Below are 13235 nucleotides of genomic sequence, written 5' to 3'. Positions count from 1 at the left end.
GTCAACCAGCCGTAACGTGGGCGACACCCCCACGCAGGTCCGAGAAGTTCAGGGCCGGACCCAGCACCCAGCTCCGAGCTCGGGTCCAGCGCTCTCCATCCTCCGCTCCCGGAGCGCGGGGGCTTCCGGCGCCCGCCCCCTCCTCCCGGGGGCGGGGCCTGCCGCTGCCCCTCCCGCCTCCCTGGCTGCGCGCGGCTGCGGGTCGCGGTCACGTGAGCGCGGCGCGGCGGGGGAGGGGCCCTGATTTCCGGGCGGCGGAAGGAGACACGGCCGCGTGAGGACTCGGGGATTTGAAAACACGCTCCGGGAGCGAGCGGCTGCGGCCAGTGGCGCACGCCGTCCCTCCGAGGGCTTCTGCTCGGACGCCCTTCCTCGCTGCCTCTGCGCCCCGGGCCCCGCCGGACTCTCAGGTGAGTGGCCGGCGCCCATCGGGCCAGGCCCTCCCGGGGCGCGGGACGGCGCGCGGGGCCCTCGCCCCCCTGTCCGCGGCCCAGGCGGGCAGGGCCGGCTGCGGCCGGTCTGCGCCCCTGCGGAGCTCGCCCCGGGTGCCGAGCCGGGCGGTGCGGAGGCGGCTGCCTGCGGGCGTTGGAAGCGCCTCCAGTGACTGGGCGGGTTCGCGCGGTTTGGGTCCGGGAGACTTTCGGGCGGGTGTGCGTGAATCGGGCCCCTCCTCCCGGCTCCGGTCCCGACGGCGGTGCACAGGAGGAGAAGACACGATCGTGGCTCCAGACCCGGGGGGGCTTTCACTTCTGGGGTGCGGGACTGGAGACTTGGGGCGGCGATGAGCTGTCGCCGCCTCCTCGCCGCCCAGGTGTGGAGGGGCCCCGGGCCACCGGTTCTGTCGGGCGGCCCGTGTGGGGCATTGGCTCTAAGGGAAGTGCGGGGTCTCCGATTGGACCCCTCAGTAGAGTTTGGGGGGAGCGCATGAGCGTAAACGGGGTTGGAGAGGACATTTTCAGAGACCGAGTGCGTGCAGGGTGCTGTCTCCTTCATACTTTGGGGGCAAAGAATTGGGAAGTTAGGGAGGGACATGAGGTGGCAGACCAATTGGCCGGAATGCGGTTCGGTGGGGACCCCCTTTTGTTGCCGTTGGAATGTAGGAGGTTCAGCTTCGGGGCTCCCCTACGTCGGCGCTCCCGGGAGGGAGGGAGTGTTCAGCCCCGGAGCTGGAGCGCCTGCCTCCGTTCGGTCCCCGCTGATGTGAACGTGGCGTAGTCAGGCCGCCTGATTTGCGGTGCTGTGGAAATTTTTATCTCAAGTGAGAATAAGAGAAATTGAACTTGAAGAGTTCCTACTATGAGCATGTTCTCCGTGTACCATGAAAAGAATCTCAGCAGCCTTAAAAAAGTCAAGGAAGGGCGTTCAGCCCTCTTAATTTTTCCTAACCGAGGGAAAACACAAGTGTTACAGCTACGAAATGAGGGGTCATATGGCATAAACTGGACTGCAGGCTGTTGGATATCCATTAGGTATTTAGTGTCTGAAATAGCACAGAGGATTCGGAGGGCTAGTTAATTCATTCGAATTTTCTGAATGTCTTGTACCGTTTATTTTATTTTATTTTTTTAATCTCTGATACTAGTTAATAAATTGTAGGGAACGCTCGCAAAGAGTACTTGCTTAATTAAAGAAAAACGTTTTCTTTGGTATTAATAGAGGCCACATAAGTATTAGGGACTTTTTTTGTTTGTTTTGTTTTTTTTTTTAGACTAGAAAGGTGTGGGTGGGATGAGAACTTGGGGATGGGATAAGTGAAAAAAGGTGAGCCCTTTTCCTACTCAGTTTTCCAATTTTCACCTTCATTCTAATATATGTATATATATTAAGCTGGTTCTGCAGAACTGTCTTGTGTATGAATCCCTCTTCATCTTTTTAAAAAAATATTTTTATCGATTTCAGAGAGAAAGGGAGATGGAGAGAGAGCTAGAGCTAGAAATATTAATGATGAGAGAGCGTCACTGACCGGCTGCCTCCTGCACGCCCCACACTGGGGATGGAGCCTGCAGCCTGGGTGTGTGCCCTGACCAGGAATGAACCGTGACCTCCTGGTTGGTTCCTAGGCCGACACTCAGCCACGCCGGCCAGGCCCTCTTCAAGTTCTTAGTGAAGGACTAACAAACCTTTCTGAGCCACATCTTTAAAATGGGTTTAGTTCCACCTTCCCTCACATGGTTTTGTGCGAAATGAATGCTAATGTATGTAATGCATCTAATAGTGTGTTTGGTACTAGTCCAGATACTTTAAGAAATTATACATATTGTGCTTATAGCTTATATGTTTACCAGTGTTCCAGGCACAGTTCTGAGTGTTTTACAAATAATGAACTCATTTCCTCATTCATCCTACCTCATAACAACTGTATGACGAAATATGTATTATTGGTATCCCTATATTGTAGATAAAACCTGAGGCACAGTGGTTAACTACAGCCAGAAAGTGGTGGCCTTCGTAAGAACCTAATCACTCTGTCTCTAGAATCTGCCCTTAACCTATATAGCCAAATCCTAGCCCATAGCTTATAGGCAAGTGGCTTCTGGATTCCTGGAACTTGAGCTGCTGGACTTGCACCAGCCATTTTATTACTCTCTCAATAATGCAAACCTTCATTTTACTCATTTTTTTTGGACTCATGTATAGCATTAATTAAAAAAATATAGCCAGGCATAGGATAATGATAGAACAGAAGATATTTTATTTATTTCAGAGGTACAGTCCCAGTGGGGTATACAGTGGGAGGTAGAATTCATTATTTTTGTAGTGTGTAGAAAAGACTTCAAGAAGGGCTGAGCTGGTTCTAGGTACAGGAGACATTTTTTAGACAGAAGTTAGCTTATAGGGAGAGAAGGTGGGAAGGAGGTGCTGTGTCCAGCGAAGGAGTTCACAGTAAAGGGAGTACCGAAACCCCTGAAAGCTCCTGAGCCTTGGTCACATGTGTTTAAAAATGGATTAGGGAGTAGACACTAGGCAGGGGTGGGCAAACTTTTTGACTCGAGGGCCACAATGGGTTCTTAAACTGGACCGGAGGGCCGGAACAAAAGCATGGATGGAGTGTTTGTGTGAACTCATATAAATTCAAAGTAAACATCATTACATAAAAGGGTACGGTCTTTTTTTTTTTGGTTTAATTCATTTCAAACGGGCTGGATCTGGCCTGCGGGCCGTAGTTTGCCCAAGGCTGCTAGAGACAAGCAAGAAAACCTGTGGGAAACTCTTGAACAGTCTAGGTTAGAGATAAAGAGTGGAAGAAGTGCGGGGGTGGGAGGTGGGATGGGGGGGGAAATGGGGGTAGGAAGCACAGATGAAAGATTTTGTGTGTAAGTGGTAAGGTTTGGATATAAGTTGAAAGAATGTGGTGAAGAGGGGGAAGTCAGCATGACATGGTCATGTCTGATTTATTATAATAGTGGCCTAATTGGGCTTGTTCCTTATCCCTCTGTTATTTATTTCCTTTTATACTGTTTTTCATCCTGTTTTTTGGATACTATTTTCTGATTATGTCTAGTATGAACTTTCCCTGGGGTTCAAAATGCTGGTATCTTCATTTTTTTTGCCTAATCAGGCTTATCCCCTACTCCTGATCTATACCATTTTCTTTGCTCATGAAATGCTCATTAACTCTCCTTGCTGCATACCTGTATCTTAGCCATTTTTCAAGGACCCAATTTAGGTTCATGAAACTTTTCCCATTACAGGCTTCATTAAATAATAACTTTTGTTTCCAAACTTGGCTTTGTTTTGCTAAGATTCATAGTAGATACAAGATATCTTAGGAACTCTGTGCTGCTTTCCAGCCCTCTCTCATCCCTCACCCTCCACATCCCCATAGAAAATTTGAAAAAGTTTCCATTTAGCACATTGCTTTACAGAAGGTTCTATGGCTAAAAAAAACCTTGACAAATCAGGGGCAAGCCGGTTGCCTTATTGTTAATGGCTTCTCTTTACAGGTCTCCTGGCTAAATTAAAATTTTTTTTATTGCTACTTCATAAAGGTATTTTCCATTTAATATTTTGATCTTTGGTATACTCACTGTTGGCCTTGATTCTTGATTATCTTTGGTATAAATGGTAATGTAAATGTTGAAAAATACCTTTGTTCTTTCATAGTTTATTTTGTCTTTATCCATCATTTTTTAATTAATTCTTTTCATTATAGCACTCAAGAATGACCAAAAAAAGAAAACGTCAAGATGATTTTCAAAAAGTAAAACTAAAAGTTGGTAAAAAGAAGCCCAAGTTAGAAAATGCTACTGTTACAAACTTTAAAACGAAGACTATACATCTGCCTGAGCAACTCAAAGAGGATGGAATACTTCCAACAAACAATAGAAAACTTAACATAAAGGTAAATCATAAATATTATTTTCATAAAATTAGATTTTTTTTTAAATCACCTAGAACGTTATGTTTTTGTGAGAAGGTGTTTTAACTCTTAGGGCTTATTGATGGCTGAAGTTTGGAGTTCATCTGTTACCTTGGTCTGATATTGCCACTGCAGTTTTCTCACCTCCCCCAGAAAGACTTGCTCAACTAAATCCGCATTGATCCATTTCTCCCTTGTATACTTAGTTGATGATTTAATATGTCATCTGGAAATACCTTGTGTTTTTTTCTTGATATGTCAAGTTTTTGATGTTTCGGTTTTCAAGCGGTTTTATTGTCCAAGCTGTTTTTTATAGCACATTGAGATAAGCTTCTGTCTTGCTCATTTTTTGAATGCTTATAACACAGCTTATAGGTTCATAATAAATGTGTGAAGTTAATTGAAGTTTGAGCAATAGTTTTACTTAAAAATTTAATAGCTTTATTGAAATGTAATTTATACATAATAAATTTCACCCATTTACAATGACAATTCAGTGTTGTTTTTTTTATATATATATATTTTTATTGATTTCAGAGAGGAAGGGAGAGGGAGAGAGAGATGGAAACATCAATGATGAGAGAGAACCATTGATCAGCTGCCTCCTGCACGCCCCCCACTGGAGATTGAGCCCGCAACCCGGGCATGCGCCTTTGACTGGAATTGAACTCAGAACCCTTCAGTCCACAGGCTGGCACTCTATCCACTGAGCCAAACCAGCCAGGATGACAATTCAGTGGTTTTAAAAATATTACAATTATGCTCTCAATGATAATCTAATTTTAAAACATTTTTTATCACTTCAGAAAGAAATGCTATACATACTCTTATAAAGTCATTCCTGTTACTTCCCTCTAGCCCTAGGCAGCCACCTATCCACTTTCTATTTGTATAGATTTGCTTCTTCTGGGCATTTTAAAGAAAAGGAATCATACAATACCAGGTCTTTTGTAATTGGTCTTTTAATTAGCATATTTATGAGATTCATTCTTATTATAGCATATCAGAGCAGTACTTAATTCTTTTGTGTTGTCAAATAATATTCCAGTGCATGGTTATATTACATTTTCCTAACGTTGATAGACATTTGATTGTTCCCACTTTTTGACTGTTATGAATAATGCTTTTATGAATATTTGTGAACAAGTCTTTGAGATGATATGTGTTTTCTAGTTTTGCTTTTAAGCTCCAAAGGTTAAATAATATCAAAAAGGTATTCAAAGTCATGTTTTTTTCACAGATTATGTAAATTATTCCACAGAGAAAATTGTCAGATGTTATAATATGAATAAAATACATATACACCCTGAAAAACCACTTAAAATAGAAAGGGCCTGTTAAATTAAGAGTATGAGAATGCACCCAGCGTAAGTTCAGTACATAGTAGGTCTTTAAATGGTGGTGATGATGGTGTGCCTAAGTCTGCATGCAGGTTATTTTCAAAAAGAAAATTCTAACCAAAAATTATGTAATATTTTTATTAGGCTAGAACTAGTTTAGAGATAAAACTGTGTTTCTGATCTTAATAGAAGCTAAGTGTTATTTAGAAATACTTACTGAAGCAGTTTCCCCAAGAAGTGTCAGTTTATCAGTATAGTTTTAGATAGCATGTTTATTTGAAAATAATATAATGCATATATATGTGTGTGTGTATACCTAAAACCTGTGTTTTTTAATTTTTTTATAGGATTTGCTATCACAGATGCATCACTATAATGCTGGGGTTAAACAAAGTGCTCTTCTTGGACTTAAAGACCTTTTATCTCAATACCCATTTATAATTGATGCACACCTTTCAAACATATTAAGTGAAGTTACTGCTGTGTTTACAGATAAAGATGCTAATGTACGATTAGCAGCAGTTCAACTTCTTCAATTCCTGGCCCCCAAAATACGAGCTGAACAAATTTCTCCATTTTTTCCTTTGGTAAGTGCCCATCTCTCTAGTGCCATGACTCACATTACTGAAGGAATTCAGGAGGACTCTCTAAAAGTTTTGGACATTCTGCTGGAAGAGTACCCAGCTCTAATTACTGGCCGTAGCAGTATATTGCTTAAGAATTTTGTAGAACTTATTTCTCATCAGCAGCTGTCCAAAGGATTGGTAAATAGAGACAGATCCCAGTCCTGGATACTTTCTGTAAACCCTAATCGGAGACTCACTTCTCAGCAGTGGAGGCTGAAAGTCTTAGTGAGACTCAGTAAATTCCTTCAGGCCTTGGCAGATGGATCCAGTAGGTTGAGAGAAAGTGAAGGACTTCAGGAACAAAAAGAAAATCCCCATGCCACTAGCAACTCCATTTTTATCAACTGGAAGGAACATGCCAACGACCAGCAACACATCCAGGTTTATGAAAATGGGGGTTCACAGCCAAATGTCAGTTCACAGTTCAGGCTACGGTAAGGATTTCAGTTATGTCCACACTCAGTTTTCCTATATTGAATTATAACTGCTGACAATTGATGGCTAATGGTGGGAAGACATGCAATTGTCTTTCATAGTTTTCATAATAGTTATTCATGATTTGGTTTTATTTACTCATGGGAGGCGTCATTTGAAAGTATTAATTTATTCATTTTTAGCAAAGCCTAATGAGAAGTAAAGCTTGATAGGCTCTTGGCTTTGTCATCTTAGAATTTTATTTTTCTTACTAGTCTTGATCAATCTAATTGATCAATATCATGGTTCTTTATTTTACTGGTACTTTATATTTAAGATTTACATTAAGCAAGGAATAATTTTTAATCATTAAATATTTTTCATTCTTATCCTTCTTTATTAGGAACCTGATTGGAGGACTAGGCAGTGTGGATGAAGGCTTGTCATCTACTGAAAACTTGAAAGGATTTATTGAGATAATAATTCCATTGCTGATCGAGTGCTGGATTGAAGCTGTTCCTCCACAGCTAGCTACTTCGGTTGGAAATGGTGTAGAACGAGAACCACTGCAGGTTATGCAGCAAGTTCTTAATATTATTTCCCTTCTGTGGAAACTTTCTAAGCAACATGATGAAAACCACAAATTGGTGAGAACTAACGGGTTCTTTGTTTTCTTAGTAATAACCTTTTATCATAAACGGGCAGATTAGATACTAGCATATTACCACTGATTGGTTATGCATTTTCTTTTCTTTTTAAATCCTTGCCTGAGGATATGTTTATTGATTTTAGAGAGGAGGGGGAGGGAGAGAGAGAAAGAGAAAAACATCGGATGCCTAACATACGCACCCTGATAGGGAACTGAACCTGAAACTTTTTGGTGTATGGGGTTGGTGATGATCCAACCAACCGAGCCACCTGGCAAGGGGAATTACACATTTTCCAAAAAATTTTTAGGGTTTAATTGTAATCTCTTTTCTTACTTTTGCTCCAAACAACAACTTTGTGAGAGCGTTACCTGAATATTAAATTTTTTTTTAAGTGAAATGCATAAGTTTTATTATACTTATTTTCATTAGGTATAATTCACAGTGGGGTTGCAATTTATTGCTTATGGCAGATTGATTATGTAGGAACCTTCTAGTACCTGGTGGCTACTTCTAGGGATAAAATATTGCTGATTAAGTAGTCTTTTCTGGTTTGTGCCACATTGCCAAGTTAGTTTAGTAGAAATGGATCACACTAAAGATCTTATAACCGTCCCTGAGTTATTTTTGTACTAATGTTTTAGAGAAGAAGCTACACATGAACTTGCTGAGTGTATACTATTTTATCTTGATAAAGGATGTAAGGTCAGAAAACATCTCTAAACGTTACCTTTATTGTAGGTAGGCTGTACTTGCAGGTGTAGTGTGAGTGAAATTAACCTAAGTGAATTCCAAGTCTGAGAGTCAGTATTATAATTACACACTATAGAAATTTTGTTGTGTCTTAATTTTATATTTTAATGCTTGCTACTTTTTGTCTCTAGGTCTCATTGCTATTGTCTTTTTCCCTCAAGGGTTAGAATTTGTGAAGAACAGTCAGGTGTAGTAATTTATCAGAGATTTATTGAGTATCTATAAATGTGGCTGTTTAAATTAGTTAAAATTCAGGCCCTCAGTCACAGTGCCTATATTTCAAGTGTTCAGTAGTTACATGTGGCTAGTGGCTACTATTTTGGGCAACACATAAGGAATAGTTCCATCACTGCAGAAAGGTCTGTTGAACAGCACTGCTCTACAGTGAGCTAGGTGCTAGTCTAGGCTCTGGGAGCACAGAGATAAACATGACTGACAAAGTGCTTGCCTCCACAGTACTTACCTTCTGGTTGGGTTGATAGATGGTAAACAAATATATAATGGCAGTACTAGGAAAAGAAAGTAAAGCAGGGGAGCGAATATGTGCTGGAACAGAGTGGGGGGGGGGGCTGTTTAAAATAGGGAGTCAGGAAGTGCCACTGAATGAAGTGAAGGAGCAAGTCTGGTGAAGACCTGTGGGAAGAACCTTCTAAGCATACGGAACAGCAAGGGCAAAGGCCTGAAGTGAGAACAAGTTGATGAGGAATGGCAGGAAGGGCTGTGTACGTAAGGTACTGGGAGAATGGTAGAAGATGAGGGAGAAATAGTGGCAGTGGCCAGATGACCATGACCACGTGAGACCATGCGGTCCATGGTGAGGAGTTTGAATTTTAACCTGAGGGTGGTGAAAAGACATTGGAGGGTTTTGAGTAAGGGAGTGACACAGTCTGAATTTTTATGTTTTATAAGGTCGCCCTGGCTGCTTTGTGGAGAACTAACATGTGGGGCAACAGGAAAAGCAGGGAGAGCAGTTAGGAGGCTATTGTAAACTAGGTGGCTTGAAGTAGAATGTATCTAGTGGTTGAAATGATGAGAAGCAGCTAGGTTCTGGTAAAGCCAGCAGAACGAAAAGAGCAAGGATGATGCATAGCCAAATGATAGTGTCGCCGCTGGGGAGCGGGCGAAGAGTTCAGTTTATTCATCAGTTTATTCATGTTAAATTTAAGATGCCTATTAGAAGTCCAAGAGGAGATGTTGGGACTACATTTATAGGTCAGGAAAAAGAAGAATCTAGTGAAGGACACTAAGGAGCTATATGGCGACCAGCTATTTTAGCACCTCAAGTCCCACATCCCAAGAAACCCCTCAGTCTGGCAAAATGGAATGGTTGGTCCTCTGGGGAGGAGGGAAAAAGTGTTGTAATCTGGAATAAGACAGTGTTTCAGGTATGAGAGAATGAATGGTACATTCACAAATACTGCTGAAGAATTGGTGTTGACTACCTTTAATAGGAAATAATGAAATTGATGGGAAATAGTGTTATGTTATAAATAAAACACTAGGTAGAAGACTTGTGTATTTTATAAATATTGCATTAGTGGTTCAAGTTCAGGGTTTTCTTCAATCTTTATTCTTTCCCTTCTCCTCTTAAACAGTAGATAAAATTCAAGTGAAAATAATTATTAAGCACCTAAAGATCTGTGGGTGAAAACTGAATGCTCTAACAGTTTTTTCTGATTTTTAAATTTACATATATCATGAACAGAAGCTGTATTTTTAAAAAATATGTTTGTATTGATTTCAGAGAGGAAGAGAGAGAGAGAGAGAAACATCAAAGACGAGAGAATCATTGATTGGCTCCCTCCTGCAAGCCCCTTACTAGAGATTGAACCCACAAGTTGGGCATGGTGCCCTGACCAGGAATCAAACCATAACCTCCTGGTTTATAGGTCGATACTCAACACTGAGCCACACCAGCTGGGCCAGAAGGTGTATTTTAATGGTTAATTTATAGTTGAATATTGACAGGTTGTCAAATTTCTGTTTGCAGTTTTATTGGTTATTTATAATTACTGTTTTTAGTAGGTTTTCTAATCTTTGCTCATTTTAATAGGAGTCTTGGCTTCGAAAGAATTACCTTACAGATTTCAAACACCATTTTATGAGTCATTTTCCATATGCCTTAAAAGAAATAACCAAGCACAGAAAGAAAGAAACAAATAAAAGGTATTGTGATTCTTTACCACTGTACAGACTTGAACAGTTGCTTCACCTGAAATGATGAGAAAATAATTAGCCTTAAACTTGAACTTTCTACACTGTGAGGTGTTTATATCTAAACTAGAGGCCCGGTGCACGGGTAGGGTCCCTAGGCCTGGCCAGCAATCAGGGCCATTGGGGGGGGGGGGGGTGGTGGTGGTGGTGGTGGTGGTGGTGGCCGTCCTTCATTCTGCACCGCCCCCTGGTGGTCAGCGCATGTCATAGCAAGCGATCAAACTCCCGGTCGCACTCCTCAGGGGGCACTTTGCATATTAGCCATATATATGTGTGTGTGTGTGTGTGAAATAAAAGTAGCAGTAGTTCAGCTGATCTTGAATAAGTCACTTTAAGTCTATGAACTTCAAGTTTTTTATTTTTTAAATCTGTAAAGTGAATGTTTTGTGCTATCCGGGGTCAAATAGAAAATGATATAAATATGAATTTAATAAAATTTGCTGAGGTGGATGCTTTATTTGGGGGAGACACTATGTAATTATCTCTAAGCAAGAGTATTTTAAAGGGCATGTAGTTCTCTCATACATGAGGAAACTGGTAATGAAACTAATATTAATATGTTATCAGTAACAGTAGCCTGAAGAAAGAGTGGTATTGGAAAAAAATAGTTTTCTTTGGCTCATTGATAGATTATTCAAGGATTGTAAGTGAAGTGTAGGCATGGTAGATACCAAACTTAATTGATGTGTCTTTGTTTTTAGCATCAAGCATTGCACGATTCTCTCCAATAATGTAGACCATCTCTTACTGAATTTAACACTATCTGATATCATGGTCTCTCTGGCAAATGCCTCAACTTTGCAGAAGGATTCTTATTGGATAGAAATGATAAGAAAATTTGTGACAGAGACCCTTGAAGATGGCTCTAGGCTAAATAGTAAGCAGCTGAACAGGTTGCTTGGGGTATCCTGGAGGTTAATGCAGATACAACCAAACAGAGGTAGGTGATGCTGCTTTATCTTCATGTGAGAGGAGCTCTTATGCATGCTATTTGAATTGATAACTTTTAAACATTCCATGTAGTCAAGTTAATTATATTCAAGCTGTAAAAGGTAGCTGGCATCATTATAAAGGATTATCTACTTAAACACTGAAATTGTTTATGGCCCAGGGCATCCCTTTCTTAATGGATAGGTCCCTTCCTGAAGCAGATTGATACTATTTCTAATAGATTACAGAATTGGTATAAAAGGAGATAGATATTATTAAGAGGAAATGCCATCGAGCCTAATGAAGAAATACTCTCTTCTGATGTAGTTGGATTAGAATTTGAGAGCTTTTTCCTTTTTTTCTTATAGAATGAATCCTGCCTTTCTCTACATTTCTTCTAGCTTGAAGTTACATCACTTTGTCAGTTTTTAGTGTGACTTACTAATTTTCTCATTCAAAAAGCTTTCCCATTTGGTTTTCATCTTAGTCACCTTTCTAATATCCTGCTTTTGTTATCTCTACTTAGGTTTGTTTCCCTTAGGAAAGTTTATACTGTAATTTCTGGTAGGTTTGCCTTTTATATTAGGCCATTGCTATAGGACTTCAATGATAGTCATCAGTTTGTGGCTAAGATGTGCTTTGTTATAGGAATAAAGAAAACTATCCTCTGTGCTTTTAAAGGAATTTGGGGGCTGATGACCAGATATTTTTGATTCATAAGTAGTTATTGTTTTCTGTGTTTTTAGAGTCTACAGAGTCTCTCATCAAGGCAGTTTATACATTGTATCAACAGAGAGGCCTTATCCTTCCAGTTCGCACTTTGTTACTGAAGTTTTTCAGTAAAATCTATCAAAAGGAAGAACTGAGATCTTACAGATTCAGGTAAAGTTTCATTTACTTTGCCTTTCTTTTTTACACTGAGTTATTTTGTAGTTTATTTAAGTAAGATGATAGGGTGATTAAATTCTAGATGGTTATGTTTAAGAAATGATATATAATTTTATGAAGAAGCATATAGAATAGTGCCAGTAATCTTTATACACATAACTGATCAGATAAAAGCCTCTTTGAGTATGTCTGCTTATAACTAAAGGATAGTTGGAACAACCTACAGCAGCCTCAGCCTTTCTTTGCTTCTCATAAAAATTATGGAGATTAAGCCCTGGTCAGCGTGGCTCAGTTGGTTGAGCATCAGCCTATGAACCAGGAGGTCATAGTTCGATTACCCGGTCAGGGTACATGCCTGGGTTGTGGGCTCGATCCCCAGTGTGGGATGTGCAGGAGGCAGCCAATCAATGATTCTCTCTCATCATTGATGTTTCTATCTCTCTCCCTCTCTCTCTTTCTCTCTGAAATCAATAAAAATGTAAAAAGAAAAGAATGAGGGCAATAGAGATGAGTTTCTGGCTTAGTTTGGTGCTATCAGTTGAGACAGACAATAGAAGAATGGAACTAAGGAATTAATTTCGTGATATGGTGAATTTGATGTTTATTTGGGACAGCCTGGAAGAGATGTTGTCTGGAAGGTAAAGATTTGGGATACCTAGTTAAGTGTAGGGAGTTGTTAGAATATATTTGAGTCTTTACTATAAGCCAAACACTTTTCATAATTTTTCTGAATAATTCTCATAGTACTACTATGAAGGGTAGATTCTGTTCCTCTCATTTTACAGAAGGAAACAAGCTTAGGTTAAATAAATGGGTGGTTGTCAGTCAACTAATGGGTAATAGAGGTAGCTGAGATTTTAAATTCAGGTCTGTGATATCAGAAGTCATGCTTAAATCACTAAGTTTTTTGGAGTCAGCAAAACTGATTGCTGTTACCTGATTAATGGAGACATTAGAGCAGCAGTTCTCAACCTGTGGGTCGCGACCCCTTTGGCAGTCGAAACACCCTTTCACAGGAGTCGCCTAAGACCATCCTGCATATCAGATATTTACACTAGGATTC

At 40.5% G+C, this 13235-nt stretch overlaps 1 protein-coding gene across 1 annotated transcript in view; it reads left to right on the top strand.

Moving 5' to 3' along the window:
* Positions 1-242: 242 nt before the first annotated feature.
* TEX10 (testis expressed 10) overlaps positions 243-13235 on the top strand; it is a 34810-nt gene continuing 21817 nt past the window's right edge. Inside the window, exons 1-7 of the mRNA XM_081103572.1 lie at positions 243-410; positions 4154-4342; positions 6048-6760; positions 7144-7387; positions 10194-10306; positions 11056-11294; positions 12031-12166. Coding sequence (XP_080959698.1) covers positions 4163-4342; positions 6048-6760; positions 7144-7387; positions 10194-10306; positions 11056-11294; positions 12031-12166 — 1625 coding nt within the window. The 5' untranslated portion in view covers positions 243-410; positions 4154-4162. The remainder of the gene's footprint in view (positions 411-4153; positions 4343-6047; positions 6761-7143; positions 7388-10193; positions 10307-11055; positions 11295-12030; positions 12167-13235) is intronic.

This window comes from Myotis nattereri (genome assembly GCF_964212035.1).
Source record: "Myotis nattereri genome assembly, chromosome: 12".
Classification (NCBI taxonomy): domain Eukaryota; kingdom Metazoa; phylum Chordata; class Mammalia; order Chiroptera; family Vespertilionidae; genus Myotis; species Myotis nattereri.
Note: the sequence above shows the minus strand (reverse complement) of the source record. Positions and strands in the feature narration are given on the sequence as shown.